The sequence below is a fragment of the Penaeus chinensis genome, chromosome 34 (assembly GCF_019202785.1).
Source record: "Penaeus chinensis breed Huanghai No. 1 chromosome 34, ASM1920278v2, whole genome shotgun sequence".
Taxonomy (NCBI): Eukaryota; Metazoa; Arthropoda; class Malacostraca; order Decapoda; family Penaeidae; genus Penaeus; species Penaeus chinensis.
This window is the reverse complement of record NC_061852.1, coordinates 9,654,550-9,677,049: the sequence shown is the minus strand read 5'-3', so window position 1 is coordinate 9,677,049 and position 22,500 is coordinate 9,654,550. Positions and strand designations below refer to the sequence as shown.

Genomic DNA, 22,500 nt, shown 5'->3' with positions numbered 1-22,500 from the left:
ATCGCACAGAGCTTTGCCTACGTACGCCTTCGAGATCAGCCTCATGGCGGCCACAGCATCCGCTGGCGACGCGTCCGAGACACAGGAGTCGGGAGCTGAGAGATGCAGCCACAGGCGTGCTGGCTTGGCTGCAGAGAGCAGCATGGATAGTGCCTGGGCGTGCTTCAGTTCCCTCCTTCGTATCCACAGATGGCCCGACGGTGCCGGAGGGACGTTGCTCGAAGTCATTCCACTCGTTTCAAGCAAAGGGGGCGTTAGAAGCGCATCTACGCAGCTCGTATCCACAGGCATGTTGCAAGCAAGTGCCTTCGCTAAGCTCTGGCTGTGGCCGCTCTCCTCGATTAGTGTCAAATAGTAATTGATATCGTAGAAGTGTACGAAGTCTTTGGCCACCGCACAAATTTCTTGCTCCCGTTTCAGGTCTATTTTCCCTGTATCAGTCACATACAGGAGACTGACCACGAAGCTCAGTATGGCCTGTTTGTCGTCCTTGAACCCCTTTAGGAGCTTGGTGATGGTCGCTTTCTTGTTTCCCTTCAGCGTCTCGCACATGTGGTAGGCGACCAGGAAGTTGGCATGCGAGGTGTGAAGGAAATGGAAGGTGACGTGCTCCCCCACACCGGACATACGGCTCTCGTCGCACTGCATCAAGCTTGACACAGCCTCCCGCGGCCGAAGCCGCAGTTTACGGGCTTCACTATACAGCTGCTTCACTTCCGAACTGCATTCTGGCAGGGAACTCCGGCTTGACCTTGCATAGTTGAAGGCCACGCGAGCCACCAAGCTGAGCCACTTCTGACCCTCCTTTGGCACCTCCCCGGACAGCACTCGCTTGCCGTTGATGTGGCACATTTTCTTCAGGATGAATTCCGTCACGTTGAGGAAGGTCTTGCCCAGCGTCGAGAACTGGTCGCCGCCCTCCTCCGTCCAGAACCAGGTGGTCCAGCACAGCTCCTGGCGCTCGCTCTGCTGAAGCCGTGAGCTGTCACCCGCAGCACCTCTCTGTCACAAAGCCTGACGATGGCGGGGACGCAGTGGGGCCGCGTGGTGATCAGGAAGAAGGCCTCCGGACACGCCTTCTGCAAGTCCTGAAAGGCATCCTGGAAAGCCTCCAGCCTCTCGTCGAAAGCGTCGATCATGATCATGACGCTGCTACCAGCCTGCGTCAGGACCCTCAGGAGAGTGGCAGGCCTCCACTTGGAAGTGGCTTTAGGGAACACTTCCTTGAGAATGTCGAACACCCTGAAGGTCCGAGTGGTGACGGCGTTGCAGTCCAAAAAGAGCACGAACTGGAACGCCGCCAGGGAGGACAGCGGGCATGGCGACGTGCTCCACAGGTCGGCGAAGTAGCGCAGGAGGGAGGTCTTGCCCGTACCCGATTCCCCCTGCACCACCAGGGTCTGCCACGCCCCCCGCGCCCCGACCACGCCGTCACTCTCCACAGTAACCAGCGTCCTGCGGGACAAGCGCAAAATGTACTCTTGTCATGACAACAGTCACCCTCGAGAAACAAAGTCTGGGAGGGACGTTAGAAATGAAAGAGCTATATGTATGTGTGTGTGTGTGTATGTATAGGTACATATATGTGCATATGTATATCTACATTAATATGTATATATGCGTATGTGTACATAGATATAGATATGAATAAATGGATAAGTAGGTTGCCAGATATACAAACATATTGATGAATACAGATGTTGATAGATAGCATAAAGCTATATACAGTTTCATAATATATATAGATATGCAGAAAAATAAATAGATAAAAGCACGGCTCTAAGTAAATCTTAGTAACACAAGCATAGTCGCTTACCCTTCGCGGTTGACTGAGAACCTGCTGCTGGTGTAGGTGCTTGTGGCCTTGTGGTGGAAGCCGAAGTTCTTCCCAGCCCACACGAGGGGCATTTGCGTGGTCTTGTTTCCGCTGCGGAAGCCCTCTCTCAGTTCGTCTTGCATGGAGGCTGCAAAAGGAAAGTTGTTGCGTTCATTTCCTCTTCTCTTTTTACTTATTTGTTTTCCTCGTAACATTTCAGATGCTTCATTAACGTATAAGGCAACTTTGTATGCGATGTATTTCTAGAAATGCTGTACTTGGTAAATTAATATAATAAAAAAATATACTAATAAATAAAGAGCATTCAATCTTACGAGCAAACTGTTTAACTAAATCACTCAGTGGATATGAAGAATACACGCACCTCTGACTTCATCGCCGTCGTACACCCTTTGGAACGGGTTCACGACCCTCTTATCCTGGAGCTCCTTCTTGAAGCTTGGGACGTGACTTTTCAGGTCGCCCAGCTGCAGGATCTTCGTCACGGCCGCCTCCATGCGATCCCACGACTCCTTAACGGACGAGTCGCTGCTGCCCTCCTCCGTCCAGTGTCCGTCGGCGTTGCGGAGAATTCGCAGCTCAGAAATGTTACCTGGAAGACGAGAACAAGGATTTAATCAGCGGTTCTTCACGGAGATATAAGGTGTCAGTTAAAATATACAAGTGTTCATTAAATTTCGTACACATACGCATTCACAGGCTTCCGCTTTTTTTTTTTTTTTTTTTCTCTCACACCTCCAGTACACCAGAACACAACCCTTTTCATGAAGCATTGACTGACATGATGCATAAACAAAGGGAAATGCAATACTGATAGCCTCCGTGTCCCTTCTGAGAAACATGAATATATTGTACTATTAGTAAGGCGATCGCGGGAAAGACGTACCTTCCAGAAGAGAGAGGTCCTTCCATGCTGAGGCCTCTTTGCGGAGTCCACAGCAGTACCGAAGGAGAAGACATAGGGCCGTGATGTCCAGCTTTTCCGTCGCGTCTTCCTTTATCGTCTTGTCCAGCGCGGGATTCTTCTGCAGAATCTCTTTGGCTTTTGCAGACATCACCAGGACGTCGTATGGTTTCTTTCCCGGATTCGCCTTCTGGAACCTGCCGTGAGGGAAAAGGTGACTCGTTAGTATTACACTACCATGTGAAAAGTGAGGAAATGCATGTATGATACGTATATGTATATACGTGTGTATAAGTGCTTGCATGTATGTGTTTCCGCGCGCGTATGCGTGTGTATTTGTTGCCTGACAACTTCACATATTGACAAACTAATCCTACAGTTCACCACAAACTGATATACGAACTTGTTTTTGTAAAGCAGGAGCAAAGCATTCCGGGCAGTGGTCTTGAGTGCTTGGCCGAGTCGGCTCTGCATGGCGGCTCTGTGTTCGCTGCTCGACACCATTGTGAAGGTTTGCTGAGGGAAAGAAAAACAGACAGAATTAGGTTTAGCTTTTGAGAAAAATTGTGTAGATATTCCATAACCAATCATGAACGTTAATAATTTTCGTGATTTTTAACTGATCATCGTTTTCGTCAACACTGCAATGTATCATGGGGGTGGCATTCTCATTTAGTATTTTTAGCACCTGTTGTATTTTGTGTAAAACGATATCTAATGTGAATTATTTAGCTCTGTCAAAACATATATTCCATGAAATAAGGTAAAAGAAATAACAAGCAAACTAAAAATTATAAACTCAATATATGGCAACATGAACTACTGAGTATACTTTACCTTTTTTTGTTTTTGTTTCAGTCTTGTTCAGGTGAAAATTTATCCCTGGATTGTAAGGATCACAGCAAAACCCTAAACGAGCTTTGTTTTTAATAATATATGAAATAAATATCAGTCGATGCAAATACACCTCTCTGTTGCCAGAAGTACGATAATATATTCTATGAGAGAAATCTTTCACACTCATATACTTTCAAGTCTATGATATGTAGCACGAATAACGTTAGATGTGTAGTGTTTGTGCTCTGACTTTAGACTGAGGGCTTTATACGAAGAGCGGATGTTTCTAAGGCGACAGAATAGTCATGTACAATACGTGTTTGCCGCGCGCAATACGTTGTGTTATCTATGACGTAATATTTCCAGCAAAACTACAGACTTGTTTTGTTCATGACTTGTGTACACTTGTTGCCTCCATGTGTACATGGATAAAGGTATCTTCATGATGAAATGACAGGTTGATATTCCGGAATTATAGTCAAAAATTGTTTCTCCCCCCCCCCCCCCCCTCTCTCTCTCTTTATTTCTTCCCCCGCTCTCTCCTATCTCTCTCGCGAAGCTAGAACTTCGCAAACCAAACCACCACCACCACCACTCTCTCTCTCTCTCTCTCTCTCTCTCTCTCTCTCTCTCATATTTTGCACGAATAGCAGTATGAAGTGTAGTCATTACGAGTTCACACTGAGGGATTTATGCGGTAAGCGGTTGTTGTTAAGGCAACGTAATATTCATGGTGTATTACGAGTGACGACATAGTATTATCTGTGACGTAACATTCCCGGAAAAACTGTAGACACGTTTTGATTTACTCATGTTCCATCCTTGTACATATAGTTAATGTAAACAATGTTGGTATTCCAATTCTCTCTCATTTTCCTTCCCCTCAACTTTCTCTTGATGCCTTCATTAGGATTTTTTTTTAACCATATGCAGATTAGTAGAACGAGCATTAACTATATAATTCGGTCTGTAATATGTTTTTTTCTCAAAAATTATTGAATTTCATTATCGCAATGGAGAACTTAGCTTATTGATCTCGCGCGAAACGTTCGTGTTGCCTGCCTCGGCTTATGACGTAATATTTCCAATGCAACTAGACACGATTTGCTCATGACGCTGTCGTGTGTACATTTGTGGTCTGCATTAATGTGTGCATAGTTAAATGTATGTTTATGATAAAATTAGCTTGGTATTCCGCCCTTCCCCCCCCCACCCACCCCCTCCGCAGAGGGAGCGAGTTGGTATATCTGTACTCGTTGCAATAATCTTCCTGTATTGCAGTTGCTGTTGTCAATCATCTTTGTCTCATTGTCATTATTAAGTAGTTATTAGTTTTCATGGCAATATCAGTTGTTATATATTCGGTAATATTTGGCTGTTAATATGTCAATACCATTCTTATTAGTATTAACATTTGTGGTAGTATTGGTAGTGACAGTTGCAATATTATTATTATTGCTATTACTGTTACTACTGCTATTATCACTATTATTATTATTATCATCATCATCAAAATAATGATACTAACAATAATCATTAGTATTATTATAATATTTATTATAATTATTGCCTTAAAGTAGAGCTTAAATTACAGTCCTTTAAGTATCATGTGTTGATGTTTAACCATTTTATCTAATCAAGAATATTTTCTTTTCTTTTTTCCATTTATCTTGATCATCAGGAAGTTTAAAGATACCCCCCCATGTGCATCACATATGATTTCTACACAAACATTTGAACAAAAAAAGGGATAGCACACATTCCTAAAATACTAAACATCATCACGATTTTCAAGAGCCCTTCCATTGGGATTTTAGATCAGCAACATGAATCAAAAGCTGTTTCTGTAGCCTCATCTCTAGCCTTTTCCTTCCTCTCCTCCTTGATGCAAGCGAGGGAAGTACTGGAAGAATATACTGTAGGTTGTCCCAAATACTGAGAAGAATGACACTGTTAATTGATGTCCCAAGAAACAACCCATGCTGACTTTCTTAGTATTTTCCAACTGTTTTTAGTATCCTTTTCCCTCCTTTAGAAGTTTCTCTTCGTGTAACATTGTTTTCTTTCTTTCCTTTCCAAATGGTGGTTTCAACAGTTCACCACAGAGCTGATAAACTAAGATTGCTATACTAGCTTATCATTGGTTGAAACAAATAAATGTACCAGACATCAAAGGTCATATAGTACCATGTTAAAGTATTATGCCAAAAACGGTAAAAATGAGTTAACAGTTAGGGTAAGTGGACATAAGAATGAGATGAAGAGGAACAGGAAAGGGAGAGAAGCAAACCCACGCAAAATTTGTAGAAGCGAGGGCTGAGTTCAAGGCAGAGGTGATTCCCTCCATTGGGCCTCAGTCTCCGTCTCCTCACAACACCGAGCAAGGGATGGGGGGTGGGGGTGTACTTAGCAAAGCAAGATAAGCAAGAAATGTTTTTGGTTTTTCCTTACCCGATTCCATTTTTTTCCCAACTAGTTTTATTTACTTTTTCTGCAATGTGCATAACTGTATTTAGTTTGTCGTTGCAATACATCTTAAATGGGTAAACTATAATCCAGTATCTTTATAGGATGTTTACCACTCCATGCTATATTTTGATTACTCAACATATCTTCAAGGCTTGAGGAAAAGTTAATGTTATTCAAATAATGTCAATAAAAAGGAATACTGTACAATGAAGCTTGACAAAATATCTACACTACCTAATATATCCACTCACTGTCTTTTAAGAAATTTATAAGAAAATACTCGTTAGAGGCAAAACTATATGTTGTAAGCCTTGTTAATAGGTTCGAAGGGATAATTTTTGTTTGTCAAACAATTTGCTGACTTCATACTTTGTGTTGAATTGTTTATCATTGACCTGTTTAGGCCATTACGAAAACACAAAAAAACTGTAGCACGTCACAGTTTCTCTCCTTTTAAATGCAACGCTTGCTTTCTTTTCGTTCTAAAATCCTTTCTGTTGTTGAGACATGCACACACACAGACATATACATATTTTTTTTATCTCTGTCTTTCTCCCAGAGTGCCAGCTATATCTGCTGTCATGTACATCGCTCATTCATTTTCCTTGTCTTTCTTTCTCTCTCTCTTTCACTCTTTATCCCTCTCATTTTTTCTCTCTTGTTTTAGTGTTTTTGTCTCTTTATTTTCTTTATATCCCCCTCTCCCATTATTTTTTGTCTTTCTTTCTCTCTCATATTATATATTTCCCTTTCTTTCGTTTGCTTTCTGTTTCATTATCTCTCATTCTTTCTCTTTCTCTTTCTATTATCTTCATCTTTCTGTCAAACTCTCTGTCTCTTTCTAATTTTATAATTTTATTTTATTATCCCTTTTTTAAGGATTGAAGAAACATCAAAACATTATAAAGACACGTTTATTAGTAAAATATTCGCAATAATAAAACGATACTATGATAAATCGATTTCAATCAATTATTACAATGTTAACGTTTGTACTAAGAACACTATTAATATCATATAATCATTGTATTCATAACGATACAAGACAATATGTGGTCGTTTAAACTGCTTTAGAATACTTCAACATTCGACATCATAGGTAAGTAAATCATAATAGCATTTGATAATGGATATTACAAGTAATTGTGCATGTTATTTGGAAACTTTAATTCTGTGGTTCGTTGACTTAAATATTGCACTAGTAATATCTACTTCCTCCTCACCGTACATGATTAAAGGAAGTTTCTATGTTGGCCGTGATACGATGCTGCCGAGAAAGGGACAGGATGGCGCTGTCATTCGCTGAACAGTCTATTAGGTTCACTTTCTTAAGACCTGCAGGCACTGACCACACCTTCGTTATGTTGCAGCTTTCTAGCGTCAAACACTCCACGCCCTCGCCAACACACAGGTCCTCCACGTCCATTCTCTGAAGGGTCAAGGACTTAACACTGCTCGGGATACTTATTTTTTCGACTCCCGAACACTCGCTGTAGGTCAGCTTCAGTAGGCCCTTCCGCAGCCCGAGACTCCCCTTCAGTTTTGCTCTCTCCAGCGTCAGCCACCACAGGTTCCTAGGCCACGAGATCGGAGTACTGATGACGAGGCCACTCACTCTCAAATCGCACAGAGGTTTGCCTACGTACGCCTTCGAGATCAGCCTCATGGCGGCCACAGCATCCGCTGGCGACGCGTCCGAGACACAGGAGCCGGGAGCTGAGAGATGCAGCCACAGGCGTGCTGGCTTGGCAGCAGAGAGCAGCATGGATAGTGCCTGGGCGTGCTTCAGTTCCCTCCTTCGTATCCACAGATGGCCCGACGGTGCCGGAGGGACGTTGCTCGAAGTCATTCCACTCGTTCCAAGCAAAGGGGGTGTTAGAAGCGCATCTACGCAGCTCGTATCCACAGGCATGTTACAAGCAAGTGCCTTCGCTAAGCTCTGGCTGTGGCCGCTCTCCTCGATTAGTGTCAAATAGTAATTGATATCGTAGAAGTGTACGAAGTCTTTGGCCACCGCACAAATTTCTTGCTCCCGTTTCAGGTCTATTTTCCCTTTATCAGTCACATACAGGAGACTGACCACGAAGCTCAGTATGGCCTGTTTGTCGTCCTTGAACCCCTTTAGGAGCTTGGTGATGGTCGCATTCTTGTTTCCCTTCAGCGTCTCGCACATGTGGTAGGCGACCAGGAAGTTGGCATGCGAGGTGTGAAGGAAATGGAAGGTGACGTGCTCCCCCACACCTGTCATACGGCTCTCGTCGCACTGCATTAAGCTTGACACAGCCTCCCGCGGCTGAAGCCGCAGTTTACGGGCTTCACTATACAGCTGCTTCACTTCCGGACTGCATTCTGGCAGGGAACTCCGGCTTGACCTTGCATGGTTGAAGGCCACGCGAGCCACCAAGCTGAGCCACTTCTGGCCCTCCTTTGGCACCTCCCCGGACAGCACTCGTTTGCCGTTGATGTGGCACATTTTCTTCAGGATGAATTCCGTCACGTTGAGGAAGGTCTTGCCCAGCGTCGAGAACTGGTCGCCGCCCTCCTCCGTCCAGAACCAGGTGGTCCAGCACAGCAGTTGCGGGATGGCCAGCAGTTCCTCGTGGTGGGACAGCAAGTGCAGCAATTCGTCCGGGTCTCCGGATCTCTCTTGCAGTGTTAGCAGTTTGCCCACGTAGCTCCTGGCGCTCGCTCTGCTGAAGCCGTGAGCTGTCACCCGCAGCACCTCTCTGTCACAAAGCCTGACGATGGCGGGGACGCAGTGGGGCCGCGTGGTGATCAGGAAGAAGGCCTCCGGACACGCCTTCTGCAAGTCCTGAAAGGCATCCTGGAAAGCCTCCAGCCTCTCGTCGAAAGCGTCGATCATGATCATGACGCTGCTGCCAGCCTGCGTCAGGACCCTCAGGAGAGTGGCAGGCCTCCACTTGGAAGTGGCTTTAGGGAACACTTCCTTGAGAATGTCGAACACTCTGAAGGTCCGAGTGGTGACGGCGTTGCAGTCCAAAAAGAGCACGAACTGGAACGCCGCCAGGGAGGACAGCGGGCATGGCGACGTGCTCCACAGGTCGGCGAAGTAGCGCAGGAGGGAGGTCTTGCCCGTACCCGATTCCCCCTGCACTACCAGGGTCTGCCACGCCCCCTGCGCCCCGACCACGCCGTCACTCTCTACAGGAACCAGCGTCCTGCGGAACAAGCGCAAAATGTACTTATTATGACAACGGTCACCCTCGAGAAACAAAGTCTGGGGAGGACGTTAAAAACGAAAGAGCTATATGTATGTGTGTGTATGTATATGTATAGGTACATATATGTGCATATGTATATCTACATTAATATGTATATATGCGTATGTGTACATAGATATAGATATGAATAAATGGATAAGTAGGTTGCCAGATATACAGACATATTGATGAATACAGATGTTGATAGATAGTATAAAGCTATATACAGTTTGATAATATATATATAGATATGTTGAAAAATAAATAGATAAAAGCACGGCTCTAAGTAAATCTTAGTAACACAAGCATAGTCGCTTACCCTTCGCGGTTGACTGAGAACCTGCTGCTGGTGTAGGTGCTTGTGGCCTTGTGGTGGAAGCCGAAGTTCTTCCCAGCCCACACGAGGGGCATTTGCGTGGTCTTGTTTCCGCTGCGGAAGCCCTCTCTCAGTTCGTCTTGCATGGAGGCTGCAAAAGGAAAGTTGTTGCGTTCATTTCCTCTTCTCTTTTAACTTATTTGTTTTCCTCGTAACATTTCAGATGCTTCATTAACGTATAAGGCAACTTTGTATGCGATGTAATTCTAGAAATGCTGTACTTGGTAAATTAATATAATAAAAAAATATACTAATAAATAAAGAGCATTCAATCTTACGAGCAAACTGTTTAACTAAATCACTCAGTGGATATGAAGAATACACGCACCTCTGACTTCATCGCCGTCGTACACCCTTTGGAACGGGTTCACGACCCTCTTATCCTGGAGCTCCTTCTTGAAGCTTGGGACGTGACTTTTCAGGTCGCCCAGCTGCAGGATCTTCGTCACGGCCGCCTCCATGCGATCCCACGACTCCTTAACGGACGAGTCGCTGCTGCCCTCCTCCGTCCAGTGTCCGTCGGCGTTGCGGAGAATTCGCAGCTCAGAAATGTTACCTGGAAGACGAGAACAAGGATTTAATCAGCGGTTCTTCACGGAGATATAAGGTGTCAGTTAAAATATACAAGTGTTCATTAAATTTCGTACACATACGCATTCACAGGCTTCCGCTTTTTTTTTTTTTTTTTTTTTTCTCTCACACCTCCAGTACACCAGAACACAACCCTTTTCATGAAGCATTGACTGACATGATGCATAAACAAAGGGAAATGCAATACTGATAGCCTCCGTGTCCCTTCTGAGAAACATGAATATATTGTACTATTAGTAAGGCGATCGCGGGAAAGACGTACCTTCCAGAAGAGAGAGGTCCTTCCATGCTGAGGCCTCTTTGCGGAGTCCACAGCAGTACCGAAGGAGAAGACATAGGGCCGTGATGTCCAGCTTTTCCGTCGCGTCTTCCTTTATCGTCTTGTCCAGCGCGGGATTCTTCTGCAGAATCTCTTTGGCTTTTGCGGACATCACCAGGACGTCGTATGGTTTCTTTCCCGGATTCGCCTTCTGGAACCTGCCGTGAGGGAAAAGGTGACTCGTTAGTATTACACTACCATGTGAAAAGTGAGGAAATGCATGTATGATACGTATATGTATATACGTGTGTATAAGTGCTTGCATGTATGTGTTTCCGCGCGCGTATGCGTGTGTATTTGTTGCCTGACAACTTCACATATTGACAAACTTATCCTACAGTTCACCACAAACTGATATACGAACTTGTTTTTGTAAAGCAGGAGCAAAGCATTCCGGGCAGTGGTCTTGAGTGCTTGGCCGAGTCGGCTCTGCATGGCGGCTCTGTGTTCGCTGCTCGACACCATTGTGAAGGTTTGCTGAGGGAAAGAAAAACAGACAGAATTAGGTTTAGCTTTTGAGAAAAATTGTGTAGATATTCCATAACCAATCATGAACGTTAATAATTTTCGTGATTTTTAACTGATCATCGTTTTCGTCAACACTGCAATGTATCATGGGGGTGGCATTCTCATTTAGTATTTTTAGCACCTGTTGTATTTTGTGTAAAACGATATCTAATGTGAATTATTTATCTCTGTCAAAACATATATTCCATGAAATAAGGTAAAAGAAATAACAAGCAAACTAAAAATTATAAACTCAATATATGGCAACATGAACTACTGAGTATACTTTACCTTTTTTTGTTTTTGTTTCAGTCTTGTTCAGGTGAAAATTTATCCCTGGATTGTAAGGATCACAGCAAAACCCTAAACGAGCTTTGTTTTTAATAATATATGAAATAAATATCAGTCGATGCAAATACACCTCTCTGTTGCCAGAAGTACGATAATATATTCTATGAGAGAAATCTTTCACACTCATATACTTTCAAGTCTATGATATGTAGCACGAATAACGTTAGATGTGTAGTGTTTGTGCTCTGACTTTAGACTGAGGGCTTTATACGAAGAGCGGATGTTTCTAAGGCGACAGAATAGTCATGTACAATACGTGTTTGCCGCGCGCAATACGTTGTGTTATCTATGACGTAATATTTCCAGCAAAACTACAGACTTGTTTTGTTCATGACTTGTGTACACTTGTTGCCTCCATGTGTACATGGATAAAGGTATCTTCATGATGAAATGACAGGTTGATATTCCGGAATTATAGTCAAAAATTGTTTCTCCCCCCCCCCCCCCCCTCTCTCTCTCTTTATTTCTTCCCCCGCTCTCTCCTATCTCTCTCGCGAAGCTAGAACTTCGCAAACCAAACCACCACCACCACCACTCTCTCTCTCTCTCTCTCTCTCTCTCTCTCTCTCTCATATTTTGCACGAATAGCAGTATGAAGTGTAGTCATTACGAGTTCACACTGAGGGATTTATGCGGTAAGCGGTTGTTGTTAAGGCAACGTAATAGTCATGGTGTATTACGAGTGACGTCATAGTATTATCTGTGACGTAACATTCCCGGAAAAACTGTAGACACGTTTTGATTTACTCATGTTCCATCCTTGTACATATAGTTAATGTAAACAATGTTGGTATTCCAATTCTCTCTCATTTTCCTTCCCCTCAACTTTCTCTTGATGCCTTCATTAGGATTTTTTTTTAACCATATGCAGATTAGTAGAACGAGCATTAACTATATAATTCGGTCTGTAATATGTTTTTTTCTCAAAAATTATTGAATTTCATTGTCGCAATGGAGAACTTAGCTTATTGATCTCGCGCGAAACGTTCGTGTTGCCTGCCTCGGCTTATGACGTAATATTTCCAATGCAACTAGACACGATTTGCTCATGACGCTGTCGTGTGTACATTTGTGGTCTGCATTAATGTGTGCATAGTTAAATGTATGTTTATGATAAAATTAGCTTGGTATTCCGCCCTTCCCCCCCCACCCACCCCCTCCGCAGAGGGAGCGAGTTGGTATATCTGTACTCGTTGCAATAATCTTCCTGTATTGCAGTTGCTGTTGTCAATCATCTTTGTCTCATTGTCATTATTAAGTAGTTATTAGTTTTCATGGCAATATCAGTTGTTATATATTCGGTAATATTTGGCTGTTGATATATCAATACCATTCTTATTAGTATTAACATTTGTGGTAGTATTGGTAGTGACAGTTGCAATATTATTATTATTGCTATTACTGTTACTACTGCTATTATCACTATTATTATTATTATCATCATCATCAAAATAATGATACTAACAATAATCATTAGTATTATTATAATATTTATTATAATTATTGCCTTAAAGTAGAGCTTAAATTACAGTCCTTTAAGTATCATGTGTTGATGTTTAACCATTTTATCTAATCAAGAATATTTTCTTTTCTTTTTTCCATTTATCTTGATCATCAGGAAGTTTAAAGATACCCCCCCATGTGCATCACATATGATTTCTACACAAACATTTGAACAAAAAAAGGGATAGCACACATTCCTAAAATACTAAACATCATCACGATTTTCAAGAGCCCTTCCATTGGGATTTTAGATCAGCAACATGAATCAAAAGTTGTTTCTGTAGCCTCATCTCTAGCCTTTTCCTTCCTCTCCTCCTTGATGCAAGCGAGGGAAGTACTGGAAGAATATACTGTAGGTTGTCCCAAATACTGAGAAGAATGACACTGTTAATTGATGTCCCAAGAAACAACCCATGCTGACTTTCTTAGTATTTTCCAACTGTTTTTAATATCCTTTTCCCCCCTTTTGAAGTTTCTCTTCCTGCAATGTTGTTTTCTTTCTTTCCTTTCCAAATGGTGGTTTCAACAGTTCACCACAGAGCTGATAAACTAAGATTGCTATACTAGCTTATCAATGGTTAATGGTTAAAACAAATAAATGTACTAGACATCAAAGGTCATATAGTACCATGGTAAAGTACTTGTCAAAAAGGGTAAAAATGAGTTAACAGTTAGGGTGAGTGGATAGAAGAATGAGATGAAGAGGAAAAGGAAAGGGGGAGAAGAAAACACCATGCAACATTAGTTGAAGCAAGGGCTGAGTTCAAGGCAGGGGTGATTCCCTCCATTGGGCCTCAGACTCTGTCACCTCACAACAATCAGCAAGGGATGGGGGTGGGGGGTACTAGCTTATCAAGTACTTAGCAAAGAAAGATAAGCAAGAAATGTTTTGTTTCCTTATCCTATTTCATTTTTTCCCAACCAGTTACACTTACTTTTTTTGCAATATGCATAACTGTATTTAGTGTTTGTTGTTGCAATATATCTTAGCTGGGTAAAATACGATCCAGCATCTTTATAGGATGTTAACCACTCCAGGGTATATTTTAATTACTTAATATATATCTTCCAGGTTTGAAGAAAAATGAATGGATTAAATTTGATTACTGTCTCAATTGTGTCTTCTTTTGATCTGTAAGGTACGTTATTCACATAATGACTGTAAAAATTGTAAAATGAAGGTTGGCAAAATATCTGCACTACCTTTTATATTCACTCACTGGACTATTTTAAGAAAGTAATAAGAAAAACTATTCTTCGAGACAAAACTATGTTATAAACCTTGTCAGTAGGTTCAATGGGATAACTTTAGTTTGTCAAACTCTAAAATTATAATTTTTTTCCCACATTCTTTTCAGACTTGAAATTGTATTACTATATATACTCTAGAACAAGAACTTAAGAGGTTAGTTCCTTCCTCTATAATTCTTTGATCCTAGATTAATTTCCATCATAATAATGAAAACTATAGATTGAACACTTTTCAATAAAAATACTGAATGAATTAGTTTTCATATTTTTATTGTATAGAACATATTCATACAAATATATTAGCTGTGTTAATATAATAAAAATCATTTTCACACCCCTAGTTTCAACCAATTTTGTCAGTCTTGCAGTATATCATATTTTTCTAATTTGTTATAGGGATAAAACTGCAATGAAATAAATAAACACAACCTATATCATCTGTTTTAAAGCCTCTCCTTACACCTAAATTTATAAAAACCTGAGTATATGATATGCATATAGATACTAAATACCTATGAATAATTAAGTCTTGAAACCATTACCCAAACTTTATAAATGACCACCCCAAAATCAAGCCTAATTCTCCTTTTATTATCTTATAATAAAATATCCCAACATCATATTGAATACAAAGATTATCACAAATCCATTTAAAGCAACACTAGACTCCTTTAATATTATGGTAAAATTGAAGAAATACCAAAGGACTGACAGAAATTATTCTTTTGTACCTCATGTGGCAAAATGTTCTCTCCGTCTTAAAGAAATCTTGAGTACATAGATACAATTTTTAAGGAGTTATCAAAGATGAACTCTGTCAGCGCACGCACACAAGCACACTTTTCACCCCTACTACACGGAGGTCTGTCATGGAATTTTTATGTAAATCATTCTTCACAATTTTTTTAATACGGTAAACCAACTTTTACAAACTAAAACTCATTAGCATTAATTTATCAAATAACCACTCAAACTCATTCTATTTAAAGGCCTCATAATACATAAATCTGCTGTTATAATACAACTAATAAGGTGCATTTGCTTATTATTAATAATAATAATAATAATAATAATAGACTAGGCTTCCTACATTTGGTAAAATCCATTAATGCACACAAAATACATTCATTGGCTTCTCAAAACCTTTGGCATATTGTAGAATAGAACTTAAAAATCTAAATAAATAAAATATAACAGGAACACATGAAAAATAGTTTTATGTTGTACATGGTGTACAGCAATATTCCTGAACATATAAACAATAATTGTTGTGCTCGTATTCTGTAAAATATTTCTTAACAATATTGACGACAAATGAGAAACAAGCCCATTCCTGCACACCATAAAGTACCCCGCTTACCTTACCAATTCACACTCAAAACACAAACACACATGTAAGTATAATACAGTTTCATCTTCACAAACACAAAAATAAATCTGAGAACATCTACATATGAAGGTCTCTTCTCTCCTCTAATGAAACCCAGATCCTCTATAATGACACTTACCTGCAAAAAGACACGTCTAATATAACACCATACCCCAGAGCCCCACACAAGACCTCTATGTCTTGAAAAATGCAGTAATTGACCTCTGACCCTTTGGGATGGGCTTCAGCTTGGCACTCTTCTTGGACGGACCTTTCTCCTTCTGTGGCTTAGTTGCCTCAGCCTTTGCTTTCTTGGCCTCGGGTTCGGCTGATATGTTTGCTATGTCGGACAATAACGATCTCTTGCTGCATTTTTTCTTGGCTTTCCCATTGGCCTTTTCATCTGGGTTTGTCTTGTTTTTCTCCTCCTCATTTTTGTTTGTTGCCTCAGTGCTGTCTGGTTTTGCTTCTTGTGTTTCTCCAGCCTCATTAGCTTCACCCTAATGCAATATTACAATTTTCATAAGCAGTTCTGACTGATAGAATACTTAAAATATATTTGCTAAGATGTTTACAAGAAAAGAAAAAAAGAAGAAAAAAATAAAAGACAAGGTATAAGCAAAAAAAAAAAAAAAAAAAAAAAAAAAAAAAAAAAAAAAAAAAAAAAAAAAAAAAAAAAAAATAATAATAATAATAATAATAATAATAATAATAATAATAATAATAATAATAATAATAATAATCCCACCAAATGTGTAAGCAACAATATAAAAACTGGATTTTGTTTATTTATAAATCAACATTTATATAAACTAAATAATTTATCCCACAACCCAAAGTCTAAAACAGCTGTCAACTTACCTCCCGTTGTGGCAGAGAACTGACAATCTCCCTCCAGCCCTGACTGCTCTTGCTGCCTTTACCCACAGCCTTCAGTGTTGGACCTACAATAGGGGAGAGGCTGTTGTTGACACCATTTGGCCTCACTGGTGACATGTCTTCGGGAGCCCATGCACAGGATGACTGGAATCTAAGAAGGAAATATGCACTGAATAAATAAATAAATGAATAAATAGAAGTACTATGTAAAGTTTTCTCTGACTACAGTCAATCATTACTCCATTTAACCTCCTTTCAATTGTCACAAATTGTTCTATTCCATTCTATAAAAAGTAGTAAACCCCAAAACACTAAGTGCTTAATGCTTAAAACACTTCTTTCAGTATAAACACAAACTGACACAGATGAGAACTGTTACATACCTCTGGGGCCGACCTTCTGCCTTGGGGGCCAGACCTTTCTTCTTCATGATTCGAACAAGGAGGTTCCCTTCATTATCAACTCCTTCTCCAGTGTTGGTGTCTTTTGCCTCTGCTGGAGACCTGTAGGGATATTCAACAATATATTTTTACTTCACTATTCTATGTTACTTCTTATATTAACATTATTCATAAATTCTAATTCGTGTTTGAAGTCAGGAAGGAAGAGTTTCACTGTCAGATACTTAAAGTCAAATGGAATTGAAAAAATTCCATTGAATTTCCTAACAGATTTTTTTTGCCACATGCATTGAAAAGTGTTTTTCTCACTAAATTCATACTCATTATTCTTTCTTTACTTTATCAATGTGTAAGCCATGCTACTAAAATTGTAGCCATGCTACTAAAATGAAAAATAATAATACCAAAAGGTAATGTACACATAACTGCTTAATGGTTCCTTCTTACTTTTAAAAATTTTCCACACACATCTCTCTCTCTGTCTCCTGCCTCCAACCCCCTCTCCCTCTCTAATGTAAGCAAATTGTAATATTGAAATACCTGAAGAGTGACAGGACCGAGGGGATTCGAATGGGTGTTGCTGTCTTGCGAGTGCTGCTGCACTGTGTTAGGAAGTGCTCTCCCAAGGCATCCACAATACCCATTGACGATGCATGGCCACTGACCTCATCACACAACTGGAGCAAGATCTGGAAATTTGCAATAAGATTTATATGAGGTTCTTGGAAGATTTAGTTATCCTGAGATAGTTTGATAACGGATTCTAGCAAATAAACATGCAGCAAATTTTGAATACTTGTGGATGTAAATTTTCAAATGGTACAGAATAAAATTATGAAAAAATGGATAATGCTGGTCAGGGTTACTTGTAATGAATCCCCTCTTAGAGGGGGGAAAAGCATAAGTGCATAGTCACCCATGCAAGTACCTATATATAAATCTTATGAATAGATAACCTGAGCATTGAGTTAATCTTATCAAATTAACCTTCATCAAACTTTCAAAGATGAAGGACTATAGAATAATTTTCTTCCTAAATACTGAGCTTCCATTTCATATCTATCTACAAATTCCCAGTTCTATTCACAGGAGCAGTAAGTACCTTGAGACAGGGTCTAAGACCTTTACTCTGCTGAGCTTGTGGGGTGACCTGGCCATCCCTCAGATGGTCATTGAGAAGGCTGTCAAGGGTTGCATTTAGCCTCCCCCATACTTGCTCAATGGTTGCCTTCTTGAGGACGCAGCCCCTCATGCGCACTAGACCACTCTTGATGAGGGAGAGTACCTTTGAGGATGCTTTCCTGAAAGAAGGAGAAGACTGTGATTAAGGGAAGGAAAAGCAAAAATATCGGAGAGAAGTTGAATGGGAGGAAAAATTAAAAGTATTAAGTGGAAGAGAAGAGTCACAACCTGATACTTTTGACATGAACTGGAAAGATTCATGAGTGCTTTAACTTTCTACATTTCCTTCGAGTGATGATACCAAGCACCATTAAAGCAAATGGTGCAAATGTGGGCTGAGACTTAGGTATCGATCAGTCAGTAATCATTGTTTACTTTTCATTCAAATTCTGGGCTTGATTATCATATTCATATTCTTTGCCATAACGGTGGTAACCTTGATTTTCCTTTGGTATCTTATATTTCCATGATAGTGAAGTGTCTTTTTTTTTTGTTTATCTTACTTATCACAGCAATGGTGGTAAATTGGTATCATATTTATTATTCAGGCTTTGTATTTTTTATGATCTAAATACTATCCAGATAAGATTAACAAGAAATCATTTTAAACTGTAGTTAAAATATCATATGAAAGCAAAGAAAATCAAACTGATGGTTCCAATTAAACATATGAGGATAAATATATATCATTATATACTTCTCATAATTAAAAAATCAAAATGAAATGGCATTTTAACCCCTTGACATCACCATGTCCTGAAAAAATTTAGCTAACGGCTAGGTGATGGGGATATGCAATCATAAAAAATTTAGCTGAGAGCTGCATTGATGGCAATAGCATGTGGGCTTTTAGGAAGGGGCTCTGACATTATTTACACTGGTAAATGTGGAATGTATAATCCATAAGCCATGACAAGAGGAGCGACAACAGCGACTGGCAATACAGGGTTTATTATAGAAAATTTGATACTATAAAAATATATAAATAAAGATTACAAATAAAAATGTTCCTTTGTTACAGTTTTTGCAATGATTTATAGACTAAATAGAGATGAAATACATTGTGCAAGGAAAATAGCATATTACCATCTTGATAAAGCATAACAAATAAAGATAGACCTTGGATAATGTGAAAAACAAACAAAAATGTTTATGCAAAAGAGATAATAATAACATTGCAAATGGAGGCAATGAGTCTTGACACTGCATATGAATGTACATGTGGGTTGGGCCTGCAAGCCACATGCCCTCGAGAATTACCACTCAAGTAAGCCTAATGCCTAGATTTTGGACCAGGATACAATGGGTTAACAAATAAAACAAACTAAAGAGTAAAACAAAAAATCTGAACAGGAGAAAAATGAGAAAATAGACTCACCTTAGGTCAGGTTCCTCTTCTGCTATACTCTGGAGCTTCATAATGGAGTCCACAAATTCCCCCAGAGGCTTAGCATGGAGCAGCACTGGGTGGTCTGGCTCTGGCTGGTACCCCTTACCGCCAAGCCGCAGTCGCATGATGAAGGAGAGTATGGTCTGTGGATTAGGGAGAATACAGACTGAGTGTATTGGCAAGCAATGTATCATTTAAAAATCATGAATGAAAGAAATGACAATCTTTCATTTTGTAATTACTAAATATGAAGCTAGAAAAGTAATTTACATATGTTTACACTCCCTCACAATCAGTAACTGTTACATTAACAGCTTTGTACCGGTAACTTCATATGTTTACTTATAGTATTATCACATCATCTCCTTCAAAAGTAAATACACTAATCAAAGAACCCCGAAACAAATCATGGTAAGTGACACATTACCTGAAACATGGGCATGTTCTTCTTCTGTGCTTCATCTTTAATGTCAGCAAAGCCCTGCTGTGAGATTTCTCTCCCTGGGATGCTACAGCTGGTTGTCAAAGCCAGTTCGTCTCTCGTATTTACAAGCAACCGCAGGTGAGAGAGGATTAGCTGCTCAACATAAAGCTCAGATTCAGTGCATGTGTACCCCTCACATACATCTCTGGGCTCGGAACTCAGGTACTCTGCTAAGGGACATTCCAGAGAGTCAATCTCTAAGCTGGCAATGCTACTACCATTATTTCCTTTAGTACAATGGGAATCCTCCTCTGCCTTGTCTGCATCTTGCTGTAATTGGTCAGTGTTCCCTTGAGACACTGGCAGGTCATCAACATCACCAATGCCTGACATGTTTAGATCATAGGCAGTGCCAGAGGTGTCTGTAGCAAGAGGTAGTCCCACTGTGGCTCTGAAGGCTTTGGCATTCTGTAGAAGGATCTTCACCAATTCTCTCTCTATGACTGGCATTTGGCTCACAGCTTCTAGGATGTACACCTGCAGGAATGTAAGTTATGACTAAAACCATGTGTATGTATGTATATATATATATATAAATATATATATATATATATATATATATATATATATATATATATATATATATATATATATGTATATATACATACATGTATATATATATATATATATATATATATATATATATATATATATATATATATATATATATATATATATGTATATATATAATTAATTTGCTACAGGAAAACAAGCATTTAACTGAAAGCAACAGGGTATAACAAAAGTGAATCAACTGAGTGGCCTGAAGCAGGGGTTCCATACCTCTCTCACCTGCCAAGATTTAAATAACAATATAATAATCATAATATCAGTATGAATAATAATAGTATCGATATCAATAGTATTAGAAAGAAAAACACATTTTCCCTCAATTTCAAGGAATGAGAAATTCAGGAGCAGTCACTAGGGCCTACTGATAGACTCCTTGATCGCTGAGAACATTTGGAGCCATCTGTATGTAACAAAATTCACAAAAAACTACAGGGGACAGTACATAAAGCTGTCACTGAAATTCTATTAAAGAAAGCAAATATATTTTCATCTTGTCATGTGTATGAATCTCTACTTCTTTATACAGTCTGACATGAGAAAAGTGCAACACACACCCACAAACAAATTCAGAGATCAGTATTCATGGCTATACCTATTTATTGTCAGTATCATATTACTCTACAATAATGCTGCAAATTCATGCAACTTTCAGGGACAATGAATTTCTGCCCTGGGGAATACAGGAGAGCAAACTAGATAAGGCTATGTACCTTCGATACAATATCTTTCAGCACCTCATGCCCCCCTGCTGTATGCTTCTTCAAGATCTTGTAAAGCATAAAGTGATCAAGGCACCCAGAGTTACGGAGGAAGTCATTGTACGCCTCGATGATCTCCGTCATTTCTCTCGTGCACGGATCCACACTGAAGTGTAAAAGTGTTGCTGGTGAATCAATAAAAACAGATAACTGTCTAGGCTTGAGTCCTATACTCTAATGAATCCTCTTTAAATGCTATATAACGAGAAATAAGGAGTTTAAATAATAATATACTAATGTAGTGATGTTTAATATAACATTGGTAATCATACAAAAGAAAGAATATTAGGAGGAATCTCTACTAAAACATTAATTACTTTTGATTTAAACCTATTCAGGAAAACCTTCCCATCTACTCACCCCAGCTTCCTTTACAAGACAATCCACTCGTAGTAACTCTGAACTAATATTCATAGAGATGAGCAAGATTAAATCATTTTCTAGAAAAGAGCTCAGGAAACATGATTTCAACCCTAAAACCATAATCAAAGAACACACCTTTGGGAAATGCTGGGAAGATCCAGTTCTTCACAGCTTTTCTCCATATCGGCCTGTGATGCCACAGTGTCCTGGTACATCTGGTTCCATACATCTAGAACATCACTAGCAGCTGCCATGAACTCACCATGTTTCTGAAAGTCACAAAGCATTATTCATTCTACTTTATATCCATTATTTCTTTTGCCCCTTTGTTTTGAATTCCTGATATTTTCAGAAGTTAAACAACACCTGAACTAGATTTTCTATACCCAGTAGAGAAAACCAGAAGTATAAATCAGGAACTTAATCATGGAATATATCAATGAATACTGATTGTTTTGAAGAGCTGAATTATCTATCTTTATAAATGGTAAAATATCATCTTTAATTTTATTTTTCCTCAGTCAATGAGATATAACATGATAATTATTTTTAATGAGTGTGCAGTGCTATAGCAGGTGTACTGTACTTTTTGCACTAGGTCAAGTCTGAGTGTAAGTTATTAAAACTTAAGCTTTTGGAGTCAAGACCTGAAGAAATGTTATCACATCTGCTTCTCACTCTATAAATAGAAGTGTACTTTTAAGTGTATTTTCATACACATAAAATATTAGCTCTGACCCTTTTCCTAATACTAGATTCAAGAAAATACAGTTTTACAAATTTCATGCATCTTTGCTGTCCAACATATTATAATTTTCTCTCCACCCTTACTTTTTTGTTGATGCGGGCTAAACACAGCTGAATGACTTGGTACTGGTCACGCACAGAGAGCAACACAGAGCGCTCTGTGGGCAACAGGCCGTATTTGCGACACA

The 22,500-nt window shown here is 39.7% G+C and overlaps 3 protein-coding genes across 3 annotated transcripts in view; all 3 read right to left on the bottom strand.

The window, feature by feature from the left end:
• Positions 1–872: 872 nt before the first annotated feature.
• Positions 873–3,858, bottom strand: LOC125043639. The gene is made up of 6 exons (XM_047639873.1): positions 3,580–3,858; positions 3,145–3,259; positions 2,724–2,938; positions 2,202–2,429; positions 1,817–1,964; positions 873–1,455 (listed from the first exon to the last, which is right to left on the bottom strand). Exons 2-6 carry the CDS (start codon positions 3,243–3,245, stop codon positions 873–875), a joined length of 1,275 nt encoding a protein of 424 aa, XP_047495829.1. The 5' UTR covers positions 3,246–3,259; positions 3,580–3,858.
• Positions 3,859–6,947: 3,089 nt separating this feature from the next.
• On the bottom strand, positions 6,948–11,622 carry LOC125043724. Its single transcript, XM_047639963.1, has 6 exons — positions 11,353–11,622; positions 10,919–11,031; positions 10,498–10,712; positions 9,973–10,200; positions 9,588–9,735; positions 6,948–9,226 (listed from the first exon to the last, which is right to left on the bottom strand). Exons 2-6 carry the CDS (start codon positions 11,017–11,019, stop codon positions 7,267–7,269), a joined length of 2,652 nt encoding a protein of 883 aa, XP_047495919.1. The 5' UTR covers positions 11,020–11,031; positions 11,353–11,622; the 3' UTR covers positions 6,948–7,266.
• A 2,134-nt stretch (positions 11,623–13,756) lies between these two features.
• LOC125043770 (PCNA-interacting partner-like) overlaps positions 13,757–22,500 on the bottom strand; it is a 12,270-nt gene continuing 3,526 nt past the window's right edge. Inside the window, exons 3-12 of the mRNA XM_047640044.1 lie at positions 22,397–22,500; positions 21,701–21,834; positions 21,155–21,308; positions 19,815–20,348; positions 19,376–19,530; positions 17,918–18,116; positions 17,356–17,504; positions 16,798–16,917; positions 16,397–16,565; positions 13,757–16,035 (exon numbers count right to left, since the gene is read on the bottom strand). The exon at positions 22,397–22,500 is cut by the window's right edge and continues 87 nt beyond it. Of these exons, the coding sequence (XP_047496000.1) occupies positions 15,730–16,035; positions 16,397–16,565; positions 16,798–16,917; positions 17,356–17,504; positions 17,918–18,116; positions 19,376–19,530; positions 19,815–20,348; positions 21,155–21,308; positions 21,701–21,834; positions 22,397–22,500 (2,024 nt within the window). The 3' untranslated portion in view covers positions 13,757–15,729. The remainder of the gene's footprint in view (positions 16,036–16,396; positions 16,566–16,797; positions 16,918–17,355; positions 17,505–17,917; positions 18,117–19,375; positions 19,531–19,814; positions 20,349–21,154; positions 21,309–21,700; positions 21,835–22,396) is intronic.

Bases quoted from the DNA above. Each gene is read 5' to 3' on its own strand.
- LOC125043639 (XM_047639873.1), bottom strand. From the start codon at position 3,245: ATGGTGTCGAGCAGCGAACACAGAGCCGCCATGCAGAGCCGACTCGGC. The intron at 2,939-3,144 runs GTTCGTATATCA...CCCTCACGGCAG, and splicing joins CTCCTGCTTTACAAAAACAA to GTTCCAGAAGGCGAATCCGG. The intron at 1,965-2,201 runs GTGCGTGTATTC...TTCCTTTTGCAG, and splicing joins CGACGGCGATGAAGTCAGAG to CCTCCATGCAAGACGAACTG.
- LOC125043724 (XM_047639963.1), bottom strand. From the start codon at position 11,019: ATGGTGTCGAGCAGCGAACACAGAGCCGCCATGCAGAGCCGACTCGGC. The intron at 10,201-10,497 runs GTACGTCTTTCC...CTCGTCTTCCAG, and splicing joins GGACCTCTCTCTTCTGGAAG to GTAACATTTCTGAGCTGCGA. The intron at 9,736-9,972 runs GTGCGTGTATTC...TTCCTTTTGCAG, and splicing joins CGACGGCGATGAAGTCAGAG to CCTCCATGCAAGACGAACTG.